The sequence below is a fragment of the Protobothrops mucrosquamatus genome, unplaced genomic scaffold, assembly GCF_001527695.2.
Source record: "Protobothrops mucrosquamatus isolate PMUCROS unplaced genomic scaffold, P.Mucros_1.0 scaffold_172, whole genome shotgun sequence".
NCBI classification, from domain to species: domain Eukaryota; kingdom Metazoa; phylum Chordata; class Lepidosauria; order Squamata; family Viperidae; genus Protobothrops; species Protobothrops mucrosquamatus.
The window spans coordinates 317,746-345,086 of NW_015386248.1; the positions used below are offsets into that span (position 1 = coordinate 317,746).

General features: G+C 37.1%; 1 protein-coding gene across 4 annotated transcripts in view; it reads right to left on the reverse strand.

Annotated features, from left to right (window-relative positions):
* Positions 1-27,025, reverse strand: part of CADPS2 (calcium dependent secretion activator 2) — a 317,808-nt gene extending 290,783 nt beyond the window's left edge. For all 4 annotated transcript variants that reach the window (XM_029285368.1, XM_015822226.1, XM_015822219.1 and 1 more), the window contains exon 1: positions 26,672-27,025. In XM_029285368.1, the coding sequence (XP_029141201.1) occupies positions 26,672-27,025 (354 nt within the window). The remainder of the gene's footprint in view (positions 1-26,671) is intronic.
* Between the last annotated feature and the right edge of the window lie 316 nt (positions 27,026-27,341).

The following is a 27,341-nucleotide window of genomic DNA, read 5'->3' on the forward strand; positions in this document are numbered from 1 at the left end:
GTGTTATACGCCAATAAATACGGTAAGTCTAAAGATGGAAGACGAACAAGTTAAAGAAACAATCATAACATGGACAAAGAATTTTGGACATAATATAGAACTAGAAAACTGGCAAAGCCTTTGGGAAAGAAATTCTAAAATAACAAAAGCAGTGACATAGAAAGAAAATCTATACAAAATGTTTTACAGATGGCATTTAACACCGATGAGGTTAGCAAAAATGTTTAAAAACATATCTAGCAATTGTTGGAAAAGTAGACAAAAACCATGCACTAATTACCATCTTTGGTGGACATGCTCCAAAGCCAAAAGATTCTGGTCAAGAATACACATTTGGTTAGAGAAAATGACTAAAAAACATATAGATTTTAAACCAGAATTATTTTTGTTAGACATAATTGTGGAAATTATGAGAAAGAGTGTATATATCTAATTTTACATGTATTGACTGCAGCAAGAATTATATTTGCTCAATACTGGAAAAATGAAGATTTACCAACAAAGGAAGAGTTAATTAAAAAAAATTAGATTGTGCAGAAATGGATAGATTGACATTGAAAATGAAAGAGAAAGAAGATTAAGTATAATTTAGAACATGGAATCCTTTTATCAATGGTTAGAGAAACAAGGTAGAGAGAAAGGAATTTAAGTTAAATGTTGGAACTCAGACAATATGTTGCTGATAAAATATTAAGCATTTGTGATTATAAAAAATTATATCTATGTATATATGTATAATTGGATCCTAGAAGGAAGTAGAACCAAAAATTACAATTAAAAGAGAAGAATGCTTAAATGTGACTTATCAATACAAAATGGAGCAAAATATTTTAACATTTAACAAATTGAACGATATTCTTTTAAAAATGGTCCCAGAAGTTAATTTTAAGAGTGTCTGCATCTATAGATAGATTGTATTTAAAAGTTGTTATGGAAGAGGAATAAGTTTTACTGGGCAAGACTGAGATTGAATTGAAAGTGGATTTAAAAATGACAATCTACAAGAATGTTATGGAAAAAGATGTTACACTGGACATACAAAAGAAGCTGCCCAACGTTTTAATAATTAAAAAGGATTTACAAATAAAAATCAACAGAGTGACCTGGATAATATTCCTGTACTGAATTTATAAAAGAGACTTGTTAAAATTTGAACAATTTTTGTGAGAGGGGACAAGAAACATGAAAAGAAATCAGGTTTTAGGAATCAAGATTGTTAAAAGGAAGGAACATAAAGTTGGTTTATTTTATCTAAAATAGCAACAGCGATAGCATTTAGACATATACTGCTTCACAGTGCTTTACAGCCCTCTCTACGCGGTTTACAGAGTCAGCATATTGCCCCCAACAATCTGGGTTATCATTTTACCCACCTCGGAAGGACTGAGTCAACCTAAATCAGGAGTGTCAAACTGCCAGCCCACGGGCCGGATGTATCATAGCAAAACCACACCCACCCCATTGCCGGCAATGGCAAAAAAGTCATGTGACATTGCGAGTTTGACACCCCTGACCTAAATGATGTGTTCTTTTCTTTGCTAACCCTTAATTGGCTTTTTCTGTTCAGGACTAAACAACTACGCTTTAAAGATTTCTTTATATAGCAGATAAGAGATGGGATATAAAGAAGAGTTCATTTGTTGTATTTTAAGAGAAGGTGATGAAGTTGCTAAAACTTTTTTATGCTTTGATGGGGAAAGTTATTCCTTTATATATTTCTTTTCTTCTTTACTATATTCTTATCTTTTTTTTCTATTTTTTTTCTTTTCTGCACCTTTTTTCTTTTATAGTTTGCATTAGTTTTTTTATTGTTGTAGACGTAACATTAATGAAATTACTGGTGTTTTTTTTTTTTTAAAAAAGAGAGATAATCTTGCAAGTCTGACTGAATTTTTCCCTTTCCTTGTACCATAGGGAATCAGACAGGCCAATCTGAATCTTTTCTAATTCTTTCTCTGATTCCCAAGCTCAACCCACTGTTTTTTGTACATGCTGTTACAACTGCCTCTGAACAGTTTCTCCAAGGTCATCTCCATGGCTCCCTACACTGCCCTGTTTCCAGCCAGAAGCTTGGACTGCTTTATTTTTTTTAAGCACCTTTCTGATATCCTGACTGGGAGAGTATTTGTACATGTCTTCACTTCCATGACAGCAACTACTTCTAATTTAATCTGTGGTAGAATCACACAAGCAGCTGTTATAGCATATTGTCTATTTCAAAGAGCACAGAATACTTTTGCAAAAATACGGTCTCTATGAGCACTGCATTAAGCCATAAGTCATGATTTATAAACCACAATGCCTGGGCTTACTGATCAAACTATGTCATTATAGGGATAATTTGACTTAGGGCTTTTTTGTCATAGAACGCCCAGAACGGAGTTCCAGCACCTTTTTTGGATGGAACCTTGTAGAGTAGGCAAGGCGGGTTGTATGACGTGTGTGAGTTCCGGCACCTTTTTTTTTTTTTTTTTTTTTTTTTTTACAAAAAAAGCACTGGTTTGACTTTGACAAAACACAACAGGGGGTCCAACTCACACTTTTCTGCACTTCTGGGAATTATCATGTGATATAGCCACCAACATTTCATTGGTCAAATGATCAATCTAGGAAGAGCTGCAAAGATGATGTCTCTCTTTTGAAAGCACAGGATATTTTATAAAGGCAAGCAAATAGAAGATATCACCCCCAGTCACAAGTGAACAAAGAAGCTAGAATTTAAAGGGATAACATTTAAATAGTAGCTGGGCTACATTTGGGTCTAGGGATCCATTGGAAATAAAATGCCTATTGTGTAATTTAATTGTTCTAAATCCCTACTCATGATTGTCTATACTTTAAAAAAAAGTCTTATCATTTGATATGATTTCTACTGTATTTAACTGAACAGATCCTCACCACAACCTTTTAAATTATATGTTAGTGCAGTATTTTATGAATAGACTCCTTTTGTATTTCGCTTTGGCATTCAGCCATCCCAAAGTTTTAATTAGAGCCATTTGTCAAAAGGCCAATGGTTTTATCACAGTGAAAATTGTGCTATCGGTCATGAGCAAGATCTGATAGCAAATCATATGATTGGATCACCTTGAGCAGACAAATGTTTCCCAATTCAGATATATAGTCTTCACTTTTTTCAAAAATGCACTGAGAGAAACCAGATTTTTGGTTATTATCTTTTCAAACTATGTTATTATTAAATGCACACATTGCATCATCTACAATTCAACTCTTAAATTCTGGCATGACATGTTTTATTTTGTCAGTTTATGTAATAATACATAATTTCACTATACTGTCTACTAACAGAATTCTAGGCTTATGACTTGTTCCCAAAAATCCAAAGCAAAATCCTGCTTTCAGTTGAAGTGGGCTGACCAAAGGTTGACAAGTAAGAAAAAATAAGCCAAAATTATGGCTATCTGAAGACTTTTACAAGTATATTCTAACTCTGGTTTCTATTCACCACAGATACACGAAATAGGGAACAAGAAAATTTGAAAACTACCAATAATTATTCAACTGCCTTTCTATCAATGTTACAAAATGTTATAAAACTTTTAGAGACCATGTTTTGTAACATCAATCAAGTGCAATTCTAATCATTCTGTTTTAGAGCCTTAGGAAATAGGCAATAGACATAGGTTTGGTTAACTAGGACAATACTAGAACTTGCTATTTAAATAGATTAACATATATTTATTTCTTTGAAAAATCTAATTTTTAATTACAATTTTAATCTTTTTTCAACATGAGAATGAAGTTATAAATATACTATTCAAAGTTCTCTAAATTTTCCGCCTTTTCTGCCCTGGCTCACACCCTCTGGAGCAATGTGGTATAGGCGGCATTTAGTACAGTATAGGTGGCAACTGGCTCAATAGTAGTAACTGTGAGAGGAATCTTGGAGTCCTAGTGGACAATCACTTAAATATGAGCCAGCAGTGTGCTGCAGCTGCCAAAAAAGCCAACACAGTGCTAGGCTGCATTAACAGAGGGATAGAATCAAGATCATGTGAAGTGTTAATACCACTTTATAATGCCTTGGTAAGGCCACACTTGGAATACTGCATCTGGTTTTGGTCGCCACAATGTAAAAAAGATGTTGAGTACAGAGAAGAGCAACAAAGATGATTAGGGGACTGGAGGCTAAAACATGTAAGGAATGGTTGCTGGAATTGGGTATGTCTAGTTTAATGAAGAGAAGGACAAGGGGGGACATGATAGCAGTGTTCCAATATCTCAGGGGCTGCCACGAAGAAGAGGGAGTTAAGCTCTTCTCCAAAGCGCCTGAAGGCCGGACAAGAAGCAACGGATGGAAAGTAATCAGAGAGAGAAGCAACCTAGAACTAAGGAGAAATTTCCTGACAGTTAAAACAATTAATCAGTGGAACAACCTGCCTCCACAAGCGGTGAATCCTCCAACACTGGAAGTTTTAAAGAAAAGACTGGACAGCCATTTGTCTGAAATGGTATAGGGTTTCCTGCCTAACCAGGGGGTTGGACTAGAAGACCTCCAAGGTCCCTTCCAGCTCTGTTATTCTGAACATCATGCCCCTTGAGGTGAGATCTGCAGCCATCTTTTTGGCCTTCCAAAAGGGCCTGAAAATTAGGCTTCCCAGGACCTCATTCTCACCCTGAGCACCTCATGTTCTGCTTAACAACTGCAACAGGGAGAACAGGGATTATGTTTTTTAAGTGAAGCGATCACTTAATAATCACCACAATTTTAAACCATAATTCTGAGCTCAATTGGGATCATAAGTCTAGGACTACCTGATCCTTATAGGAAAACTGGCAACCAAATAACAGTTTTTACAATTTGCAGATAATGAGGCATAATTAGCCTTAAAATTTTTCTTTTACATTATGAGGTGGGAAATAAATGACACATATAATGAAAACATTCAGTTCTACAGATTAATTAGAGGAAAAGGTATCCGTTAAATTTGAGTACTTATTAAATATAAAAATACATAAGTGACATAATTTACCATAATTATTTAATTACATAAATTGATGCAAATGACATAAAAACATCAATTACATAGTTATGAAAATACTGATAGTAACTTTCAGAAGCAAAAAAATAATTGTTTTAGAATGCAATAAAATTTGGTCCATTTTATCCTGAATAAAAATGATCTATATAATTATGCTCTTATTGTATATACATATTTATTCATAATGCTATTTCCCTTGAAGTATCATGCAAACTGGAAAGAAAAAAAAAGAAAAAAGTGGAAGGCAGAAAAAGAAAAATTAGGGGAAAAAAAGATTTTTAACTAAATATAGTTTCTATGAAGCCACTCAACTTTTATTTCTTCATATCTTTGTTTGCAGACTATTATTGTTTGCATTATTATTTGCATTATGTCTCTTACAAACTATTATTGTTTTCATTATGTCTGCCTTCCATTTCATATCCTACCTTTTGTTCTTTAAACTTCTCACATCTCTTTTTTAGGATCTTATCACCTCTGTGCAACCGTACCTTTCTTGATCTTCTCCGTCCTCTTAATCCAATCACCCTCCAGTGATTGAATATTTCAATATTAATTCATTCTCTCTCTAATACTCAACCACCTCAAAATACTTTTTTGCCCTGGTCATTGACCTTTGTATTCAGTCCAAAATCTTACCTTATTCTGCATCACCTCTGCTTTTGTTCTGGCTCACATCCCTGAAAAGAAAACAGGTGTAGTTCCCAGCCATCAGAAGTTTGCCTAACCTTTTTTTTAAAGAAAAGATTAAGAAACAAACCAAAACAAACGAGTAGCTATCATCTACAAATTCCTAGATAAACAGATACGTATTAAAATACTTAAAGTGTAAAATAAAAAATAAATTGAATGTCTAAGCTACTTTGTCCCCAAGATACTGGTAATAAGTGGAATCCACATAACTATCGTGGCAAATTATTTGCTGTGCTGAATTGTGAGAAAAGATAGAAGGAAGATATCAATCAAGTTCTCAGGGGGAAAGGCAACACCATTTGGTACATTTGAATTTCAAGATCCATAATGGTTAATTAGAAAAATAAGTGGAAATGCACTTTCTGTCAATGCCTGAATTTGTGGAGCTAGTTATGATGGAAGCAATAGAAGAGCCAAAGGTTTCCATCAGTTAACCTATAGATGTGAAATTGAGGAAGAGTCATAGTAAAAGCTGGAGAGATTTGAGTCAAAATTATAGCTACTGTAGTCACTGATCATTTCTTAGTTGGAAAAAAGAGGAATTGAGGTTTCTTGGTTTTGTGCACCACTGTTTCCATGTAAAGGGAAACATCGTTAGAGGAACATGGTAGAAGGGAACCTCTTATGATGCAGCTAAGAGTTAGGATATTAGAGCAACTGTGATTTTAATGGTGTACTTCCCAGAAGCCATACTAAATGGGTCACGGTCAGAGTTGGACATGAGCTAATAGTGCCAGAGCTTAATGCACATGGAGTTACAGCCTTTTCCTAATACAGCACACATAGTTTAAATTATCAGTTCCTGAAGTTTTGCTTTGGGAATTTTCAACACTGATACCTTTCACAGATGCTCAACTTTTACAGGTAGTTCTCATTTAGCAAATGCCTCATTTAGCAACCATTTGTAGTTACAACCAGGGCTTTTTTTCTCATAGAACGCCCAGAACGGAGTTCCGGCACCTTTTTGGGATGGAACCTTGTAGGGTAGGCAAGGCGGGTTGTATGATGTGTGTGAGTTCCGGCAACTTTTTTTTTTTTTAGAAAAAAAACACTGGTTACAACAAAGTAACTTTACAATCAACCCTCACATTTGCAACCTTCATACATCTGTAAAGAAAATGAAAGCAGAAGTAAGATCATAAGCACAGTTGTATAATGATTGCTTTGCTCATGACCAAGTTGTAAATAACAATTGTGCTTGCTAAATAAGGACTCTACCTCTATACATTATTATGTTCAAATATCATTCTTGAAATGGAGTATGTATCAATTTTAAGTACATTACAATGTATTATTTTCTGTGCTGAATTGTGAGAAAAGATATTTGGAAGAGAGCCTAGAAACTTACTTTAAATCTCCACAAGTAGACACACATCTCTCCAAAAAAACAAACAGGTGGAGCTTTTCCCGTTGCAAAAGGCATTCAGTGATGAATGTATTACATAAAGCCATAATGCAAGCTGTTTGTTTTCTGGCTTGGTGTTAAAGCAAGCATACACCTGGAGCATAGATTAACTTAATTGAGAGAAGGGGAACATTTCTTCTGCCCATGGTAACAGTTTGTCGCCTATTTACTTATGTAAAACCAAGAAAAACAAAAACAAGTCTTGATGAGAATCCCTTCCATCTAGGAAACTACTGTATCACACTTTGTTTTCGTTTTGAAAGATATAATGCATATTTTATATCCCCCAAAGTAGCCATTTTTATGATGCTAAGAAGCAGCCTTGGTATTCTGCCACAAGGTCTTTAAATCCATAATTCAAAAATTAATGAAGGGATCGGGGACATAGCTCCAACTGTGCATTCAACAGAGCAACAAGCAAAGAGGCCAATAATTGCCACATTTTGCCTTAAAAAGCGTAAAACAAATCTGATTTGCCTCTTTCCCCACCCCACCCCCCCTCAACTCCAAGAAAGTCATGAGGATCATTATGGTATGTGACAGATTCAAATGGCAGATTCTTTTATGGAATCAGATTCTACATGCTATCTGCCAATTAAACTTTTTGGCTAATGCTATATTGTTAAATCGCTCTCTGTACTGCAATGTCTTGTGGTCCTAAAATTTTACTTTGATAAATTGGCTTTACAATAACATTCTTTATACACTACTTTCATTCGGCTATGTATTACACAAACATCAAAATGAGTTTCTGTGTACAGGATTTAGGAGATGGGTATTAATTTTGCTTTTAATCATCAACAGAGACCATCATGACAGTTTAAATATTTCACAATGGGGGAAAAACACAAAAGTATTATTTTACATTTCACCAGATGAATCACAGATAAGTTGTTTGGATCTGCAGGACCAATTTAATTCCAGAATTCTGTTCTGTAATATTACCTATAATATACTTGCTATTTGTCCCAAGATATAGCAATAGCACTTAGACTTACAATATATACCATTCCATTGTGCTTTACAGCACTCTTTGGATGGTTTACAGAGTCAGCATATTGCCCCCAACAATCTGGGTCCTCATTTTACCGACCTCAGAAGTTTGCCCTGTCAGGATCAAACTCCAGGCTGAGAGCAGAGTTGCCTGCAATATTGCATTCTAACTACTGTGTCACAATATAGCTGTTTGGATTGCAGGACCGTTTCTATCATAAATCTCTGAGTATTTGCATAGCATTTGTGTGTTTAATATATTTATAGATAAAAGGTAAAGGTTTCCCCCATCCAGTTGTGTCCAACTCTAGGGGATGGTACTGATCTCTGTTTCTTAGCCAAGGGAGCCAGCATTGTCCAAAGACACTGCCGTGGTCATGTGGCCAGCATGACTAAATGCTGAGATGCACTGAATGCTGTTACCTTCCCACTGAAGCGGTATCTTATCTACTTGCATTTGCATGCTTTCAAACTGCTACGTTGGCTGGAGCTAGGTCAAGTAATGGAAGCTCACTCTGTCACACGGCACTTGGGTCTTGAACCTGGACTGTCAGCTTTAGAGGTGACAAGCTCAGCATCTTTAACTGCTGAGCCATTGTGCCCCCTTATTTACAAATAAATATATATGGAATGATTCAGTCATTAGAAGGATATGAATGTGCATATATACTTTTGCATGCAAACAATAGTGTGTTCTAGGCTAAGAAGCCAAATGATTTGCAGGGAATATTAAATATAATGTATAGTGCAGCAAGGAGTAGAAATCTGAAAATGAATGTCTCAAAAACAGGTTAGCTGTGTTAAAGGGAAAATAAAGCAAAACTGCAAGTTTTAAATAAATGGAGAAAAAAATAGAGCATTTTGATGAAGTTGTATGCAAAAGATTGCAACACTGGAGAAATTTTAGGATGGGCAAATGCATGTAGAAAAGTAATGGCTACTAAGTGAGCTCTTGATAGAAATCAAATGTTTTTAGAAAGAAACAAAATGGCTCTATCATCTATCTATCTATCTATCTATCTATCTATCTATCTATCTATCTATCTATCTATCTATCTATCTATCGCTTTTGTTATACAAATGTGAAAGTTGGCTATGGCAGAAAAAATATAAAAGTAAATTAAATGCAGTGTGTCCTTAATGGTGCCACAAAATAAGAAGCAGTAAAGAATGAATGGATGATAAATTAATGTACACTGGATACAAAAATGTATTATCAGTATGAAAGAATTGTGGTTTGCTCATATAAAATGGAATGATTTTTAGTCCAACACCTCAATCACTATACCATGATATCTAATTTGGTGTAGTGGTTAAACCACAAAGTTAGAAACTAGGAAGCCATGAGTTCTAGTCCCATGTTAAGCACCAAGCCAGCTGAGTCACTCAGTCACTCTCTCTCCATCCCTATGAAAAAGGGAATGACAAACCACTTCTGCAAAAGTTGCCAAGAAAATTGCAGGGACTAATCCAGGCAGATGACAGGAATCAAGACTGAGTCAAAGGCATACACATGTATATACACAAGAGAGAACTAATGAGGATCAAACAGCAAACAAAATGTAAGAGAGCAGAATAAATAAAGGTAGAGAAGAAGGGAAACACAAAGTTGTGGTTGGAAAGAGTAGATAAGATCCTAAAAATGAGAGAAAGATGAGACAGCTAAAAACATAAATCAATGTATGATCCAGATGATGGACATGGTAGAAATAAGGATCATTCACAAGGATAGAATGGTATTGAGTGGAATAGTGTGCTGAATAATTTTGCCCTATTTTATTTTTGTCTTCTTTTTTCATGTCTCTTTAATTTCTTTTGTTTACTATTTCTTACTACTTTTCTGTGCTTAGCGTAATGTTGCTTATTATAGAAAGGGATAATGTGATAGGTAGGTGTGTTAACATTTACCAAGGAACAAGGCACAAACAGGACCAGAATTCAGAATTATTTACTATAGCTAATTGTAGTAAATGTGAACATCATAATATTACATAGAATTACTGAAATAGTTTATGAAATTCTGGAAGGTTACCTATGATATAGTCCTAGAAATTACTGGAACTGGCTCCTTATCATGAATGTCAGTTTTAAATAATCAAAGCTGAATTAAATATAATGGGCCTAAAAACTAGGTTCATGTATTACATAAAGCCATAATGTAAGCTGTTTGTTTTCTGGCTTGGTGTTAAAGCAAGCATACACCTGGAGCATAGATTAACTTAATTGAGAGAAGGGGAACATTTCTTCTGCCCATGGTAACAGTTTGTCGCCTATTTACTTATGTAAAACCAAGAAAAACAAAAACAAGTCTTGATGAGAATCCCTTCCATCTAGGAAACTACTGTATCACACTTAATTGGTGCCAAACACATTTGTCTCTTCTGAACATGAACAAATCCTCTGATCCTCAAAATTATTTTGCTAATCCTGCATTCTCCAAGTCACCCCATTCTTTATGAAGGTGTTCTAGAGGGAAGGCAGAAGGACAGTTGGCTTTTCTACTCAAGAAAGGAGAGGGTGCAGTCATTGCAGACCATCCCCTAGGCAGCCTCTCCCTCCATTCCTATATATCATTACAGTTATTGACCAGCATGACCCCTTATCACACAACAAAAAACAGTCAGCTGTTGTGATCCAATCTATATACTACTAAAATTAGTTATACTGACTACAAAATTGTGATGGCAATGACCGTCACGACTGTCAGATTAATTTTATAAAGACAACAGTAGAGATTTGCGTGATTTGTATAAAAGTATGGGATAAAATCTATGGGATAGATAAAAATGGTTACTGTAATGTGAAATGTAAAATCATTACATCACTAAAATCTACAGATAAAACTATCTTTAATATTAATATTGTAACTGTAAGAATGATAATAGCGTGATGTAAAGTAAAATGGTATATAAAGGAATGACAGTTACATGAAAGACTAAAAGGCTAAAATATGCAAATTTATAGACATAGTCTTTGTCAGCTTGATAGCTCTAAGAAAAAAGAAAATGAATTCATGCTTTATGTAACAGGGAAAAAATAATCAATGTTACTTAAAGAGAAAGCTTTGACAATTTACTAGAGACTAAAGACATCAGATCCTTTTTAGACCAATTAATATCTATTTATTTGATTTCTATAAAACTCATTTCAACAACTGATTCTTGTTATTATATCCTGAAAATTATAATTCTACCTCTCTTTCAATAAATAAAATAAATAAAATAAATTTTACCACTGAGAATCTTAACCAGAAGACTATTTACATATTTGGACTGCATATATTAACGTATTTAACGGGGGGGGGGATTAGGAATTAAATTAGCTTAATTGTATAGCATTACACAAATATGTAATGTAATATAAGGTTAGCTTTATTAAGACAGGGTAATTAATTTGTGTTTATACACTTTTAGTTATCTTTATTTTTTCTCTTTACATGTAAAACAAAACTATTAAAAAAGGGACAGTTTTGAAAATTGCTGAGAATCTGATCCATACCACAGCATCTCCTAATTACACAGTTTATATTAATATAGTTACTTGCAACATTCTTCAAATACCTTAGATAAATCAGACAATAGTTTCTTTCCTGTTTTAAACTATTATCTAAGAACTTCCTAGCAATTTTTTTTAAAATGTGGCTGCACAGCCAAAACTGCATTCCGTAGTATGCATTAACAATTTGAATTATGCTCCTGAAAGCATAAATATCTCCTCCTGTCACTATACTACACTTTGCAATGGAATGGCTAGTAATGCAACTATTCTCAAGGAAGCATGTGGAATTGCCACTATTGAAAAGTTAATTTTTTAAAAAATGTAAAAAAGACAGCCAGTTTGGTGTAGAAGTTAAGGCACCAGGTTAGAATCTGGGAATTCTAGTCCCACTTTAGGGGCAAAGCCAATACAGTGACCTTAGGCAGTCATTCTCTCTCATCCTTACTAGAAATAAATGGCAAACAACTTCTGAAAGACTTGCAGGAAAACTGCAAGGACCTATCTAGGCAGGTGCCAGGAGTTAATACTGACTGGAAAGTGCCAAAATAAAAATGAGAATGAAAAAAGGCATCACATTGGGATTTAGGACATTTCAAAATCCATCCTTCAGGCTGTCAGTCAGCCAAAGGTGTGATACAATTTCTGCATAAGAAATAATTTGTCTCCGCTTCCTAAATCCCTGACTGTTTTCTTTAAGGAGTAAGAATACCAAAAAGGAAGTCAGGTTTGCTTGGCAATAAGTTATATAAGGCAGTTTTATAAAAACTCAGTGTTAACATTTAATTTTAAAAAATTGATTCAGCATAGCTTTGTAAATGAGAAGACACTGTGCCATGAAGTTAAGCTTCCTGGGAGCAGAATTCAAGGTCTCTGCATTGGCTAACTGTGTCTCGTTTTATGAGAAAGTAACATCTTAGGACCTGGCTGTTCTGGTTATTGGTTCCTGCAGCTATGAAACAGAGCACTGCAGTACAAAATGCACAAATGCATTCAACACTTAAATAACACTAAAATAGAAAAACTTTCCAATGCAAATTTCAAATTCTTCCTCTAATCAGCAGCTATAAACGAGCTACTAGCATCTGTCTATTTTTTATTATACAGTTATATTTTTCCCAGGTTGCACTTGCTTTGAATCTACACAATAAAAAGGAACAAAAGCGCTCACAGAAGTGAAAATCAGGAGAAAGTTATTCTTGACATCCAGATAGTGTTGTTTTAGCTATGTGTGTTCCTCAAGTGATCAAAATTAGGGGTAATATTCCAAACGTATACCTGAATTGGCACTGGCACATTTCCCCCCCCAAAGATTCAATTTCTCTCTTAGAATCAAACCTTTTCTGAAATAGCTGGGAATAAAGAAAACAATACCATCACATATGTGCTAGAACGTTTTCCATTTGGTGATGATAGTAACTGATCAATCAATAAGGTTTCACGATCCATAAGTAATCTGCCATGGGTCTGGGGTATGGGAGTTGCAATCTAGCAGATGTGAAGGACGTCAAAAAGGATAGAGGCATTGCAATTGATGGAACTTCATTTGGCAAGTCCACAGAAACTGGGTGGAATTTCAGTAGCATTCTGACATATCACCATTGTTTGGGTGAAAAAAAAATGAAAACTTTATTGTACAAGTATATCAAGCTTAACGCAACAAAAAAATTAATTCCCCCCAAAATATAATTCTCAAGAAACCTTAAACTTGCCACTTGCATAATTCCACATTATTGTCTTGTTTGATTGCCACTTCCTTGCACTCAAAGTAGTAATTTTTTAAAATATTGCAGCTCCATAGCCATCAAAAGGACCTCCTGATCTAGGTCCTTAGTATCAAACTAAATTCTATGTTCTTGCCTAGTTCCTTGCACTTTTCCTTTGAAGAATTAATATCACAGCTTACGTCGAAAACCTGAAGGTATATACCAGTGGTTCTCAACCTGTGGGTCGGGACCCCATTTGGGGTCGATCGACCATTTCATGGGGGTCGCCAAGCAAGGCTGTCCGCCATTTTTTTTGTCCGACATTTTTTCCCCCTTTTCCGGTGGGTGCCTTACCTCCCTTGGGCTGGGCCAGCTGGTGGTCGGCCTGCTCCATCTCTGCCGCTTGCCAGCTACGCCTCGGCCGGTGCAGGGGGCGGAACCACGCATGCGCGGCGCTCCCGGGCAGGGAAAGTCCTTGACTTACGACCGGTTGGGGTCGCGGCATTAAAAAGGTTGAGAACCACTGGTATATACAGACAATCTAGTTCTTATTTCAAATATTCTAGCAGCTCTTCAGAGAGAATTGACCCATCCAATAAAAGAACAATCAATACAATGAACAAATTATTTCCTAACAACAAGCACTGTTAGCAACCATTTGTGGGCAAGGTTTACACATAATGTAGCAAAATTTTGCTACTTTTAGAGAAATAAATTTATCTTGATTTTTTAATAATAAAAGCTATCAGAGTGCCCTGGAAATTTAAATAAAAGAGAGGTAATCAACTGGTGGCAAATGTCCCTGTAGAACTGGCAATACAAAAGAATGTGAGCTCTGATTTCTATGTTACCCATATCACAGGAGTTTCATATGGGGTATTCCTATATTTCTGTTCTGGACACGTTTTATATTTGTGTACCGCTGATTGATGCGCAATTGTTGCAGGATAAAAAATCAATTAAAAATAATACCTTACTTCTAATCTGATCTAGATTATCTTCTATCTTGATCTGTGCTGCTGTTGCTCCACTTTGTGATTGAAATGGTATGTGGGAAGGTGTGAGAAAAAATGCTGCTTAGGGAATGGTGAGATAAGAGAAGGCATAGTCTGCGGCTGGCCAGTGGCAGAATGAGAGGCTCCGGCGGGATTCTCTTGGGCTGTAAAGGAGATGGTGGGAGACTTGTATTTTCAGACTTGCAGGATATAATGTAGCCTTACCAAAAAGTAGAATTAGCTCAACTGGTCATGTTTCTTACCTGAGCTACCTCAGAAATTTGACAATTAATGCATTCCTATCACTAGCCTCCATCACTGACTTAACTTTGCTTTCCAAACAAGGCAGAGATGCAGCAATCTGTCCATCTGTGAATGCCTGTGACTCATTGTCTTGAACTTATTGTGACTGTGTTGCCATCGTTATGACTTGCACCCATCGAGGTCAAGTTGCCATCATCGTGCCTTGCACCCACTGAAGTCAAGTTGCTTTAGTCATGCCTTGAACCTATAGGAGTCATATTGCTTTTGTTGTGCTTTGAACCCATTGAAGCTAAGTTGCCTTCAGCGTACCTGGAGTATGAAGAGTTATGGTTGCTTTTGTTAGGCCTTGCAACCAGCAGTTGCTCTCATTCCAAGCAGAGTTCATTAGTTCACCTTACTAGTATTGTCCCTATACCTTAGGTATGGAAGAGACTGCATCTAGTTTTTCTCCCATTGCTTTCTCTACGTACAGTCAGAGAAGTTGCTTGAAACTGACTCTAAGGATTGCACATGCAGAGTTGGGACCTGGGGAATGACTATGGGGTTGGTTGTATGAAATTAACAAACTTAATCCCACTCTTACTATGTGTGTGTGGGGGGGGGGGGAAACTGAGACAGGATAGGAACTTATTTCTTGTCTATCAGTCCATTTTTATTCACAGGTTTTTCTGTAATTCTAATTCGTTAGGAAGTCAAGAGGCACACTTTTTGATGCATTTTTTAAAAAATATTTAATTGCTGCATAATCTACAAAGAGATCCGGATGAGATTATCATGTGAAGCAAGCATGAAGAATTGAATTACCATGAAGAGGCTTCCAACTGGCCTTTCTAATGACTATGATATCCCAGGACATCCAATTATGGATTTATCCACTGTAAAAAAACCTCTAATAGATTCAAAATTCTGTAAATGCCGTCCTACTACAAAGGCACTATGAGGCAATGTGGCATGAAAGACGAAAACAATGTATTTTCTGAAAGATTTAATAATCTTCCTTAGCACACAAACATTAAGCAGGATACCTGATTTCTGGAACAAAAGATTGTTTGCATATTCCCTATCCATGCTGGAAGCAGTGCATCACATAATAGCTACGGAATTGCTTTGTTTTCACAATAGGAGAAAGGGAAAATAAAATGTTTGAGCTGTAAACCTCCACATGTGAGGGATCTTCTCCATGTTTTATTTTTTTTAAAAAAACAACCTTCTGTGCATGGACAAAAAATATGCAAGGGAGAAGGTCTCACTAAGCCATGTTAATTATAAACTGTCATCCAAATGAGTTAGATAATGGCTGGGGTTCAAGTACCACACAAAGCCACAGTTTGTTTAACAAAGCAAATCACATAATGATTCAGTGCAATGTGTGAACCCATTTGGTAACTCCTTGGAACTAGTTAACTAGAGATTACAAGAGCAGATACCTGAAACCGCCAAAGGGCACCATGGAGGCAAAAACTGGAGTGGCATTTCCATGGAACAATCCATCATAGGACTAGGCTGATAGTGTCTTTCCTCTTCTAGTGAAAAATAGCCTCCTATACAATAAAATGACTGATGTGTACAATAAACAACTGGGAGCTGAAATCCAGACACATCTCACATCTTGTGTCACCCATTGGAGCCTTGAACGTGTCTCTTCTCTGAGATTCCAAAAGGCAGTGAAAAGCTGGCTATTCTCTTAGGCCCTAATACAAAATAGTAGGTGAGCTCTTGCTGTTATGTATGTTTTTCTGCAAGGATATCATGTTTTTATTTTATCGCTTTGATTTTTTATTATGTAAAGCTCCCAGAATTGGTTATAGTCAGGGGTTCCTTTTAATTTTTTAAGTAAATTAACATTTTGTATTCTATCAGGTCTCAGAAATAACAGCACACAAGTTGTTAATTCTCTAATACAAGCTAAACACAGTATACATCAATAGAAATAAACCATCTTATATTCTGTTGTAGATTTGTTAATTCATGGAATCTGCTTCCCCTTAAGTTAGGCATGATATAATATTGACCAGTGAAGGGAAAAATAACTATTTGTCATGACAGATAAATTTTCAAATTAACCAGATATTTTGTTCGCAAACTACTTCCCAAATGAAATGAGAAATAATTAGGTGCAGGAATTAAGTCAGTTGAAATGTAAGCTATTTAAATAAAACAAATCACTAGCCCAATGCTCTGTGTCAACTGCTATTTCAAAACTCCATTTTTCTTGGTAGATCTGTTACTTCCCAATTATGAGCAGAGCTGACCTCATCTGGCATCCAAAGGAAGAAAAGTGGATTAACACTCATTGCATTTCAAAACAATTAGCATTAGTTCATTAGCAAAACCTAACTCATAAAATAAAGTGTTGTAGTCCCACAGAAGGCATTTGGCAAGCTTTTATCAATACAAATAGAAAAAGTATTCTTTCAAAGATATGTTTTATTTTAGGCTGATGCAGGGCTTTCACTTCAATACCAACCAAACAATTCACAAAAGAAAAAAAACATGTAATCACATTATAAGCTTTTAGCAAGAATCAACCAACCAAAGGTTCATAGAGGCATTCAACAAATTGCAAGATGGTAAGTATCACCTGAACTGTGAAGAGCTGTTGTCTACCTTTCTTGTTGCCTAAAGCTACCATAACTAGTCTGGATGACTATTAAATGAACACAAAGCACTAGAGTGTCTTTGTGACCTTCTATAATTGTACGTGGGAAGGACTCTGAGACATAAGAGGAAGAGCTGTAGACTAGACAACTGAAATGCAAAAGGTATCTCACCTTACAGAAACTGAGGGCATGAGAAGTATTTCAGAAAGAACTCCATTTTCTGGAGAGTAAATGGAAAAGGGTAAAACTCTGAGATATGCTAGAACGATTATGGTAATGTAACCTTACAATAAAAATAGAACTAGTATTCATTGTTGTACTTCTTGTCTGGACTATCTTGAAGAGATAACATCAATTTTGCAAGTTTCAGAGTACTACTCTCTCCTTTCCTTTTATTCTCTTGAAAGCTAGGGATGGTCCCTTCCAAAATGTTTCCCATACCCTCCTTTCTTCTGTGGTCTTTGACATATATTACATGCTAGTTGTCCATTCTGTGGCTCTTCCTCCTGTCTCCCAAGGTCATTCCTATATGCCATTACAGTTTGTGAGATGCAGATTTCATCTATGTAACTACACAAAATAAACTTAGCATCCAGCTTCTTAATTGGTTGCATGGAGAGGAGACACAACAAAAACTGAAGGTGAGAGGCACCCCAAATATACAAGACAGCTTGTAGGCAGCCTTGGAACAATCAAGTTGCTCCTTGAGGTGGCATGTATTATTTGTGATTCCTGAAAAAAAACAGGGAGCCCTGGTAAGGGTAGGGACATATTTAGAAAAAAGAGTATCTGGTAGCCATAAATAGCCTAGAGAATGATACCTGAACTGAGGAAAGAATTCAATTATTATCAGCAAATTCAACCATAGAGAGAAGGTCAGGCTATTTGTCTTACTGGCAATTTACACAGCACCAAAAGATATTGCATTTATCCTCTGTATTTCACCATCGGTTTGAAACTGATGGCCAAAGGAGAAATTGAACTTCACGTCTAACAGTATCGAGACTTCACCAACATAGCTAAGAATTGTGGCCTTTTTAATAAAAATTATTAGGCAGATCATAGGATCAGAACATGCTGAATAAGCAGATAGTTTCAGATGCAGAGGACAGTCACTACCAGCAATAAAATAAACCCTTTTCTTTTCTTTTTAAAAAGATAAATGCTACTAGGGCCTTGACACATGATGTAATATCTAAGGAAACTGTTGAGAGTCCTTGTGGAGAGAGAAGGGATGCAGCAGTCCAATGTGCTTGGTGGCTAAAGATTTGGCATAATCTTGATCTGTGTTTACTGCAAGGCCACCAACATCAACATTTCATGGAACTGAGGTGGGTCATTTTAAATACTCGAAAACAGATTGTTTTAAACACTCCCAATGGCTGACTGTGGTAGCAAACCTGTAAGATTTCCTCCGGGATCCCCTGAGAATATTATTTGAGCCCACTCATGTCCAACTCTTGCTGAGTATGGATGATGGATGGAGTACAGAGCTTCAGGCAGCAATACAAAATTTAACAGGTGCAGGATGGTAGCAGAGGGTTAGTGATCTCAGAATATAAAATAATTTGGTTTATATGGTAGACATCAGCCTGCTTATTTTCATAAAAATAAGAATATGAAAGTTGAAATAAGAATCAAGTTGTATTCTGGTGCTGTGAAAGGGCATTTCAGATTCTTATCGGAGTTTCAGATTCCTGTGAGTCCATGCCTACTTCAGTGGGGTGTTCATTTCCTTCAAGAAATGGTCTCAATGTTAGAAAAAGTCTTTGATGAGTTAAAAACTCCTTGTTCAGAAAAATCATATTTCTATTCAGACAGCAAGAATTGCTTACAAAACCATTGTGCAAGGAAGCAGGTGTGTTTGCTGACATTATTTTCCCTTGGTGAGGTACAATCTATAGATGTTATTAAATAAAAAAGGGTTGGATGGGATTTGGAGGGCAAAGAATGGCTGAGATGCAAGATGTCTGTTTGAAGAAGAGATAAACTTGCTTATTCTCAGAATATCATCTAATCGATATTCCTTCCTTTTTGAGGGAATGTGTCAATGATATATTAAATGCAGCACAATTAGGAACAAATGTATAATAAATGTGAGGAAGGCTGGCAAAATATAGGACATAATGAAAGGGATAAGTCTAGCTTTGCACATTTCGCTTGCTTTCTAACTCAAAGAAGGCCTCTACCTAAAGAAGAAGTCTTCTATTCATCACAATAGAAAACTCCAACCACACATTCAAAATCAGGTAGTGCTAAAATACTCAAATGACAACTACTTCCTGGAAGGCAGTCACTCATTTAGTACAATTATCTGTATGCAAGTCCTACTGTAGAAGTCATTATGGGACCATCTGCAGAAGGAATTCCAGCTCTGTTCAAGCCAATGAAACTGAAACTTTATAAACTGAAGAAAATGTGGTAATTTTGGATTTCTTTGGGCAAGTAGCAATAGACTACAAGAACTAGCATGCTAATTCCATTATTTTCAGTTTGTCTTTCCTGTATTGAGGACAACCTTCTCTGGAGCAGAGTGTCTTCTATCCGTGGTAGCTCTCTACATGATTGAGGATTCAAACATAACAAATTGGTTGGTTTGTGGCTAATTATATACAAGTGTACTCTTTGTAATATTTATTCATTTACTTCAATATTTTACATAATCTTTCAGGGTAAAAATATCCCAAGAGGAATGCATAATAGAATTCTAAGCAGCTGCATAAACTATTTAGTATAATTTATTCTTATATAAGTGCCCAAGGACATTGTCAAAATATAAATATCTTAGTTTTGTAGCTGGAATGATACCCCATGTACTTGAAATAAATCTGCTAATTGATGCCTATGATAAAACATAAACAAGCTTTATTTATTGCCATCTGAAAAGTAACACAACCCTTCTTCACCACCATCATCACCCCGAGAAAACAGAATTAACAAATTCTGGACAATTAACAAAAAGAGTCTTAGATAGAAACACTTTTCAAAAGTTGTAAGAAGAAGCAACAAATTAAAATTTGAAACACTTAAAACAGTGAACTATAGAGAAAGCTGAGAAATTAGTCTGTAATTATGTCATGTCTTCCTTGTGCTATGCTCAGCTCTTGATGGCTTCATGAACATCTATACATAAATTTCTCAGCAATAATATAGGAATGGTCTGCTATTCTCATCTATTCAGGTGGTTTTTCAATCTTAGCATATAACTTGGGTTTCCAGGTTGGCCTTTCCTCCGAGTACTCTGTTGTTGTTGTTAGTTGCGAAGTCGTGTCCGACCCATCACGACCCCATGGATAACGTTCCTCCAGGCCTTCCTGTCCTCTACCATCTTCTGGAGTCCATTTAAGCTCACGCCTACTACTTCAGTGACTCCATCCAGCCACCTCATCCTTTGTCGTCCCCTTCTTCTGTTGCCCTCAATCTTTCCCAGCATTAGGCTCTACTCCGAGTACTAATCAAACTCTAATCCAACTCTTAGTTTTATTGAGTAAAAAGAGATAAGAGCTACCACCTACCTGAGTTTCTATTGCTGCATTCTGTACTGGATAATAATTTGAATATTACATGTATTAAATTCAGCTTTATCTTATTTGAAAAGACAAATATTTTACAGCAGCATTTTTTTCAGTATTTTACCCTATTTTCCAGTTTTTCCATTTGACTGCATATGATTCAATTAAAAGTCCACGGGAACATTGTTGTAAATATTTTTTCTTCTGTTCAATCAAGTCTGATTCTCAGAGACTGCCTGGACAAGCCCTTGCAGTTTTCTTGACAAGGTTCTTCAGAAGTGGTTTGCCATTGCCTCTTTTTCCTAGGGCTGAGAGAAAGTGATTAGTCCAAGATCACCCAACTGACTTTGTGCCTAAAGTGGGACTAGAACTCATGGTCTTCCAATTTATAACCCGACATCCTTAGCTACACACCACACTGGCTCTCGTAAATATATTACCAAGCAATGAACAACTGTAGAAAATATAAACAGAAGACTTTAGCCAGCCTCTAGACCCCCTGGCTTAGAAGGAAGAGAAGGGGNGAGAAGGGGTAATTCTGCCTACAAAAAATTAAAACCAGTTTTAGCTAACTAGGAAAGAAAAAGTTCAATACAATAAAAGTGATATTGGCAAGAAACATAGCACAAGATCAGCAACGTTCAACATGTAGAATCTAATCCATACTTCTATCAATTCCAGTGTTTCATGTTAACATAAACCCATTAAGGCTTATCAAGATCTTGATGACACTCAGCTATTTTTACTGAATCAGGACAGTCTATGAAGGTGTCCGAAGGCTATTTTGGAACATTTAGATTAGATTAGATAACTTTTATTGTCATTTTTTTTACTGTGGGCACAACGGCACACATTAAAAATGAAATTTAGTTGCTTGCTCTCAAAGTGTACACATACAACACACATTTAAACATACTATATACAACATATGTATAGACCTACACCCTTACATATAAGTAACATATAAATAATAATCACTGTCCATCTTGAATACATAATGGAAGGAGGAAGCTTTAGAGTTCACAAGGTTAATACTGCATAGAATAAAACTGTGATGGGCTGAGTGTCAGTAAATTTAAGCTATTAATTAGTGATTTTTAGTTAGGAATTCGGAAAATGCTTTGTTCTGGATGAAACTGCAATCCCGTTAAAGTAACAAGTTCAGAACTTGTCCTCCTGGAGTCAAATCTGTAAACTAAAGGCAGATGCTTTTTCAATGTCCAAATGTAGAATGCTAGCTTCTATTTTTGTAGTATGGTGATACCCTAGCTTCAGTTATTCCCATTCTAATAACTCCCAAATGGACTATTACAGGGTATCCCCCTGAATATAACTTCCGAAGAAAGTCAACATGTTGCTAGTCTGTTATGAAGTGGAATCCTAACCCTAACACCAATCATGAAAGCATTGCTTTAACAATAAGTTACTGCAAAAAGTATATTTTAGTATATATGACTATAAATGACACGGAGTCCTGTTCAAAGATGGCCTTTGTGATCCCAGTTAATGTATGCACTAAAATCCAATCTTGGAGCTGCTTCACCAATCAATTATGGTCGATGCTATCTCTGATCAGAACACTCTGGAGAAAAAGTTCACTTTGATGTTATTACTGTATGGCTTAAATGTGCATCTCCCATAGAATACACATTGCACTTGCAATCTTGTGCAAATTATGCAGTTGCTCTGCATTTGGGATTGAAGAAGGAAATAGACAAGCATATCAGATACTCATCAGCAATGTCATGTGTAATCCAAGAAAAAATGTTCCCATGTACTAAAGTCAAAACCAGGGTTTCTCAACTTTGGAAATGTTGAGATGTGTGGACTTCAAGTACCAGAAATCTTCAACCAACTACGCAGGCTGGAAAATTCTGGGAATTGAAGTCCACACATCTTAAAATTCCCAAGGTTGAAAAATACTTGTCTAAATATTCTACACTCCAAACTTGTTTCTGCAAATTTCCAACCTGCATGTGTGTATAGGCTCTTCTATTCTTGATCCTTTACTTGGAGAGCTATTATGCCAAGAAAAAAACAAATGGCTTCTCTTATGACACAGCCACCTCTTTTATCATTCACAGAGTCTAGGTCAGGCCTCAATTCTAGCACTAGAAATTGAAATATAGTGCTGATACTCAAACAAAAGGTCAAGTCATTATCAAGCCAGCTATATTCTGATGTTGTTGGGTTTTTTTTTTAAAAAAAATAAGGACACCATGACCAATTGCTCACCTAATCAGAAGTGAAATCAAAAAACAAGTTTTGATATCATGCCACTGTGGACATACATTACAGATGGACCAAGGATCACCTTTCAATTTTAAGCAGAACTGAACATTTATAATATTGAGGAAAGACTGTAGGATTAGAAATGGTTCAAATCATTTATCACCAACTTTACAATTTCACTTTTATAATGCTAAAGTCCAAATAATGCATGTATTTCAGAAAAAAAGATATTCAGTTTTTTCCTAAGATTCTTTGCATATTATAGATAAGTAATATATCTCTTCTAATGTAGCTATGCACTGGATCCTTTTATATTAAAGTGATTAGCATGTTGTACAGGAACAAAATGTTCCTATTAGAGCTGAATATATATATTGTTTTTGCATAAGACCATTAAAACCTGATGATACCATCAGGCTTGGAGACCTTTAAGCAGTGGTGGGATACAAATATGTGAACAACCGGTTCTCTGTGTGGATGCCGCTGCTCGAAGTCCGTTCTGGGCCTGGGCAACAAAAAATTAGCTACCGGTTCTGCCGAAGTGGTGCAAACCAGCTGAATCCCACCACTGCCTTTAAGGACAAGCAAGGTTCCATTGTTGTTAACATTTGCTTCCTTTCTTAGCATTTGTGATTTTTTTAAATAACTGTTTTTATATGTTAACTGTTTTATAGTCTTGTTGTATGCCACCCAGAGTCATTCTTTTGAGAGCTGGACATCTAAATACATTTGATGAATAAATAATGTGGCTATTTATCCTTGCAAAACTGCTGGATTCCAGTATGATAAAGCCCTTTAAATGAACCTGCATCTGGAGTAAGAAAAAATAATTTCAATTGTTCTGAGAAAATAGAATTTGAAGAATATAAAAATATGCATCCCCATACTAGCATTTAAACAAGATTTTAGCAAAAGACAAGTTTCTGCAATAGATACAATTTTATTGCAAGACAAATATCAATATAGCCAGGAGAAATATAAGTGCCCAAGGCTAATTAGATTTGAGTTCATTAATTAGGAAATATAAAAGTCTTTGTTCCCAAATTACAGGTATTATTTATTCTGAGCTAAAGTGTGAAACTTTTTCCACCCAACAAAGAGTTTTAATTACTCTGACAATGAAATTGCATTATTTGATTTATTACACCACTAACGAAGTCTCTTTTTAAAGTAAAAAAATGAAATTCTTAAAACAGTTGAATAAAAATTGAACGCAAATGGAAAAACCAAGTTGAATTTATTCTTAAAATTAGAACTTAAAATCAGCAGTTAAAAAGTCCTACAGGATTGAAGGGCTTTAAACAAAATCTAATTGAGATGTCACATCATTCATCTCTGCAGGGAGTGTACTGCAAAGAGCTAGAGCAGCCACACAGAAAACTCAGTCAGAGCCACCATCAGATATGATCCAGCACATACACCAACCTCTTGAGATGATCACTGTCAATGTCCAGATTCAGAGAGAAGGAAGCATTCTCAAATAGCCTGAGCTTAAGCCAGGTTTCCCTCTACAAGTAATGATCAGCACTTTTTATTTTACCAAGAAAGAAATTGATAGCCAGTGCAATACTTTAAGCACTAACCATATTGGCCTCTCTGGGTTCTTCCTGAGACCATTCTTGTTGTCAAGTTTTGTACCAACTTAAATTTCCAGACTGGAGACAAAGCAGCCTTCAACAGAGCACACTTCAATAATCAAGCCGGGAGATTATTAATACATACAGCACTTTTAGAGTTATCTTCCCTGCTTTCTTGGACATGAAATAAAGAATATGAGATTGGTTCAGAATCAAATATTGGGCTATCATAAAAAATGATACCTGGGCCGAATTAGACTCTTGGGAAGACCTTGTTTGGAACCTATGGGATAATTTTGATATGTTAATAACATAGTCAAAAGGCTAGAGAAAGGTTACTTTTATGAACTTTAAAAAACCTTCCAATGCTGGGACTACAATTGGTAGATTTTTTTCAATCGTCTAGTACAGCACCTTCTCTTACATGAAGTAAGTCCCTTTCATATTGTCTAGCTTGTCTGGTGGCATCTGTCCAAACTTGTTTATACCTTCTCTTCGAGATACCAGAGAATGAGTGGCATTTGTGTGTAAAATATTCAGAGTGAACAATCAATCTAAACATAATATTTTTAAGTGCGTTTCTTCATGTCCTGCCCCTGCCCTGCACAACCTCATCTGCTACATTGGGTCTAGCCTCTAAAAAGCAAATAACATTCAATTTAGTTTGAAGAAATGAAATTGAAGGTAAGAAAAAGGCAATAGAATTTAAATTAAGGTTTCAAAATCATGTTGCTGTTCCAAAGTTTTGAAGAATACACTAGTTGTTGTTCAGGGAATAATAAAAATAAAAGTTTACACACAGACAGACAGACAGACAGACAGACAGATACAGACACACACACACACACACAGACACACACACACACAGACACACACACACACACACAGAGAGAGAGAGAGAGAGAGAGAGGAGCCTTTAACTTGTGGCTATTAAGAAATCTTTAAGAATTTTTTTTCTAAATTCTTCTCCAAATATGAATTTTGTTCCCTTACATTAGAAAGTTAAGAGCTTGTTTCACTGATCAAATGTTTTACAGGGGACCCAAACTAAACAAATGACTATTGCTCTAAACATTACTGTTCCATTGCTTTGGCCCAACAGATCTGCTGCCTTTTTTAAAAAGACAAATACTGAGTTCACAACAAGGAATTATTTCAAGAAAAGTGGGACAAAGGGGAAAGCAGGGAGGAGAAAGGAATTTCGAGGAATTAGGAATTCCATGCAAAAAAAAAAGGGTGAGTTATTCCAGTCGATGCCACTTCGAGATGTGGCTATTTCAAATGTAAGCTAATACTCTTAGGTTATGGTTTTTGGCACAACTTACTTTACGGAAAACTCTATTCCAAGAAGATTGAACCAACTGCCCCTCAATCCCGATTGTTACCCACAATATAGTTTCTGTAGTCTTCTCCACAATTGCATTCAGCCAGCATATTGTACTTTTGAGCAGATGCGTGCAGAAACCGGAGCTTACCCATTTCATACCAAACAGGAATCTTGTGTTATTTTTTTCTCAACAAGCCTCTGCACTCCATACCGGTCCTGTCAACCGAGCTCATGGGACTTACTGACAAATATGTAAGATTATTCTGAAAAGAGCCCGTTTATCCCCGAAACAACCGAGTGACAGGAACTGCCGTGAGAGGACTAGCCCGGGTTCTTGCAAACGCGGCGACATCTGGCTTAGTTAACTAATCAAGAGCAACTCAACCTGTTGCGGGAAGAAGCAAAAGAAACAGTGCCATCCGCCAGCTGAGAGAGCCTGCTTTTTTCTCACCGGGGAATTTACTTTCCTCCGCTCCCTCAGGAGCCAGTGAACCCCGCACAAAACGCCCATTGTTGGACCACGGAAACGGATTTGGCGACAGGACGAGTGGAAGAGATCCTGCGCCGGGCTACAACCACCGGATCCAGCCACCGTAGAAGTTCCTGAAAATAAAATTCTTCCGGACTCGGCGCACAAAAGGGACATGCCCTCCTCTGCCCCCCGCGCTTCAACGAAAATCCGACGCAACAATGGACACAAACCAGCCCTCTCCGGTCAGCTACCGCTGCGTTTCCTTTTCCAGACACACACACACACACCCGGATGAAAACGATTGTGAGTGATCTTGCAGGGAAAAGCCAACCGGACGCGTATCCCTTCTGCAAAACAAGCCGCGGAGAAGAGAGCGAAGCGAGACTACGAGACTCACCTTCTGCTGCCGCCGGGCCATGTCGGTTGGCTGCTTGGCGTTAAACGGATAGGCGATGCACCTCACGATGAAGACGTAAAGCTGCAGCCGGAGCCGCTTCTCCCTCTCCTCTTTCTGCAGCCGCTCTTGCTCTTCTTTGCCTTCGCTCCGCAGCGAAGGGCTGGGGCTCACGGGCCGGGTCGCCGCGCCGCCGCCGCCACCGCTGCCCTGGCGCCCGGAGTCCCGGCTAGCAGCCGGGAGGGCTCGCGGGGAGCTGTTCGAGGGGCCGCTCCCGCCGGACACCCCCAACAGGTCCCGCCTCTCTTCCTCGAGCACCTCGTCGGACTCTTCCTCGCTGGAGGACGGGTCGAGCATGGTGCCCGGGCGGAGCGCACCGTTCGCAGGACGGAACAGAAGAGCACCGCCGCGAAGCTGACGCGCCTGGAGCCAAACAAGCGGACACCTTTCCGGACACGTCGAGCTTCCACGCCCGACTCTTTCCTACGAGCCAGCCAGGCAGCAGTGCCGCCGAAAGGGAAGGGCGGAGTTTGCGAAAGGGGTCGAGCTTGGGGACAGCTCTGATCGGGTCCTATCAGCGGCCGGCCCGGCCCGTCGCTACTTCCCTCAGCGGCCGGGAGGGAAGCTCAGCTCCGCCCAGCGGAGAGCATCGGCGCGACTCACAGGTGGGAAA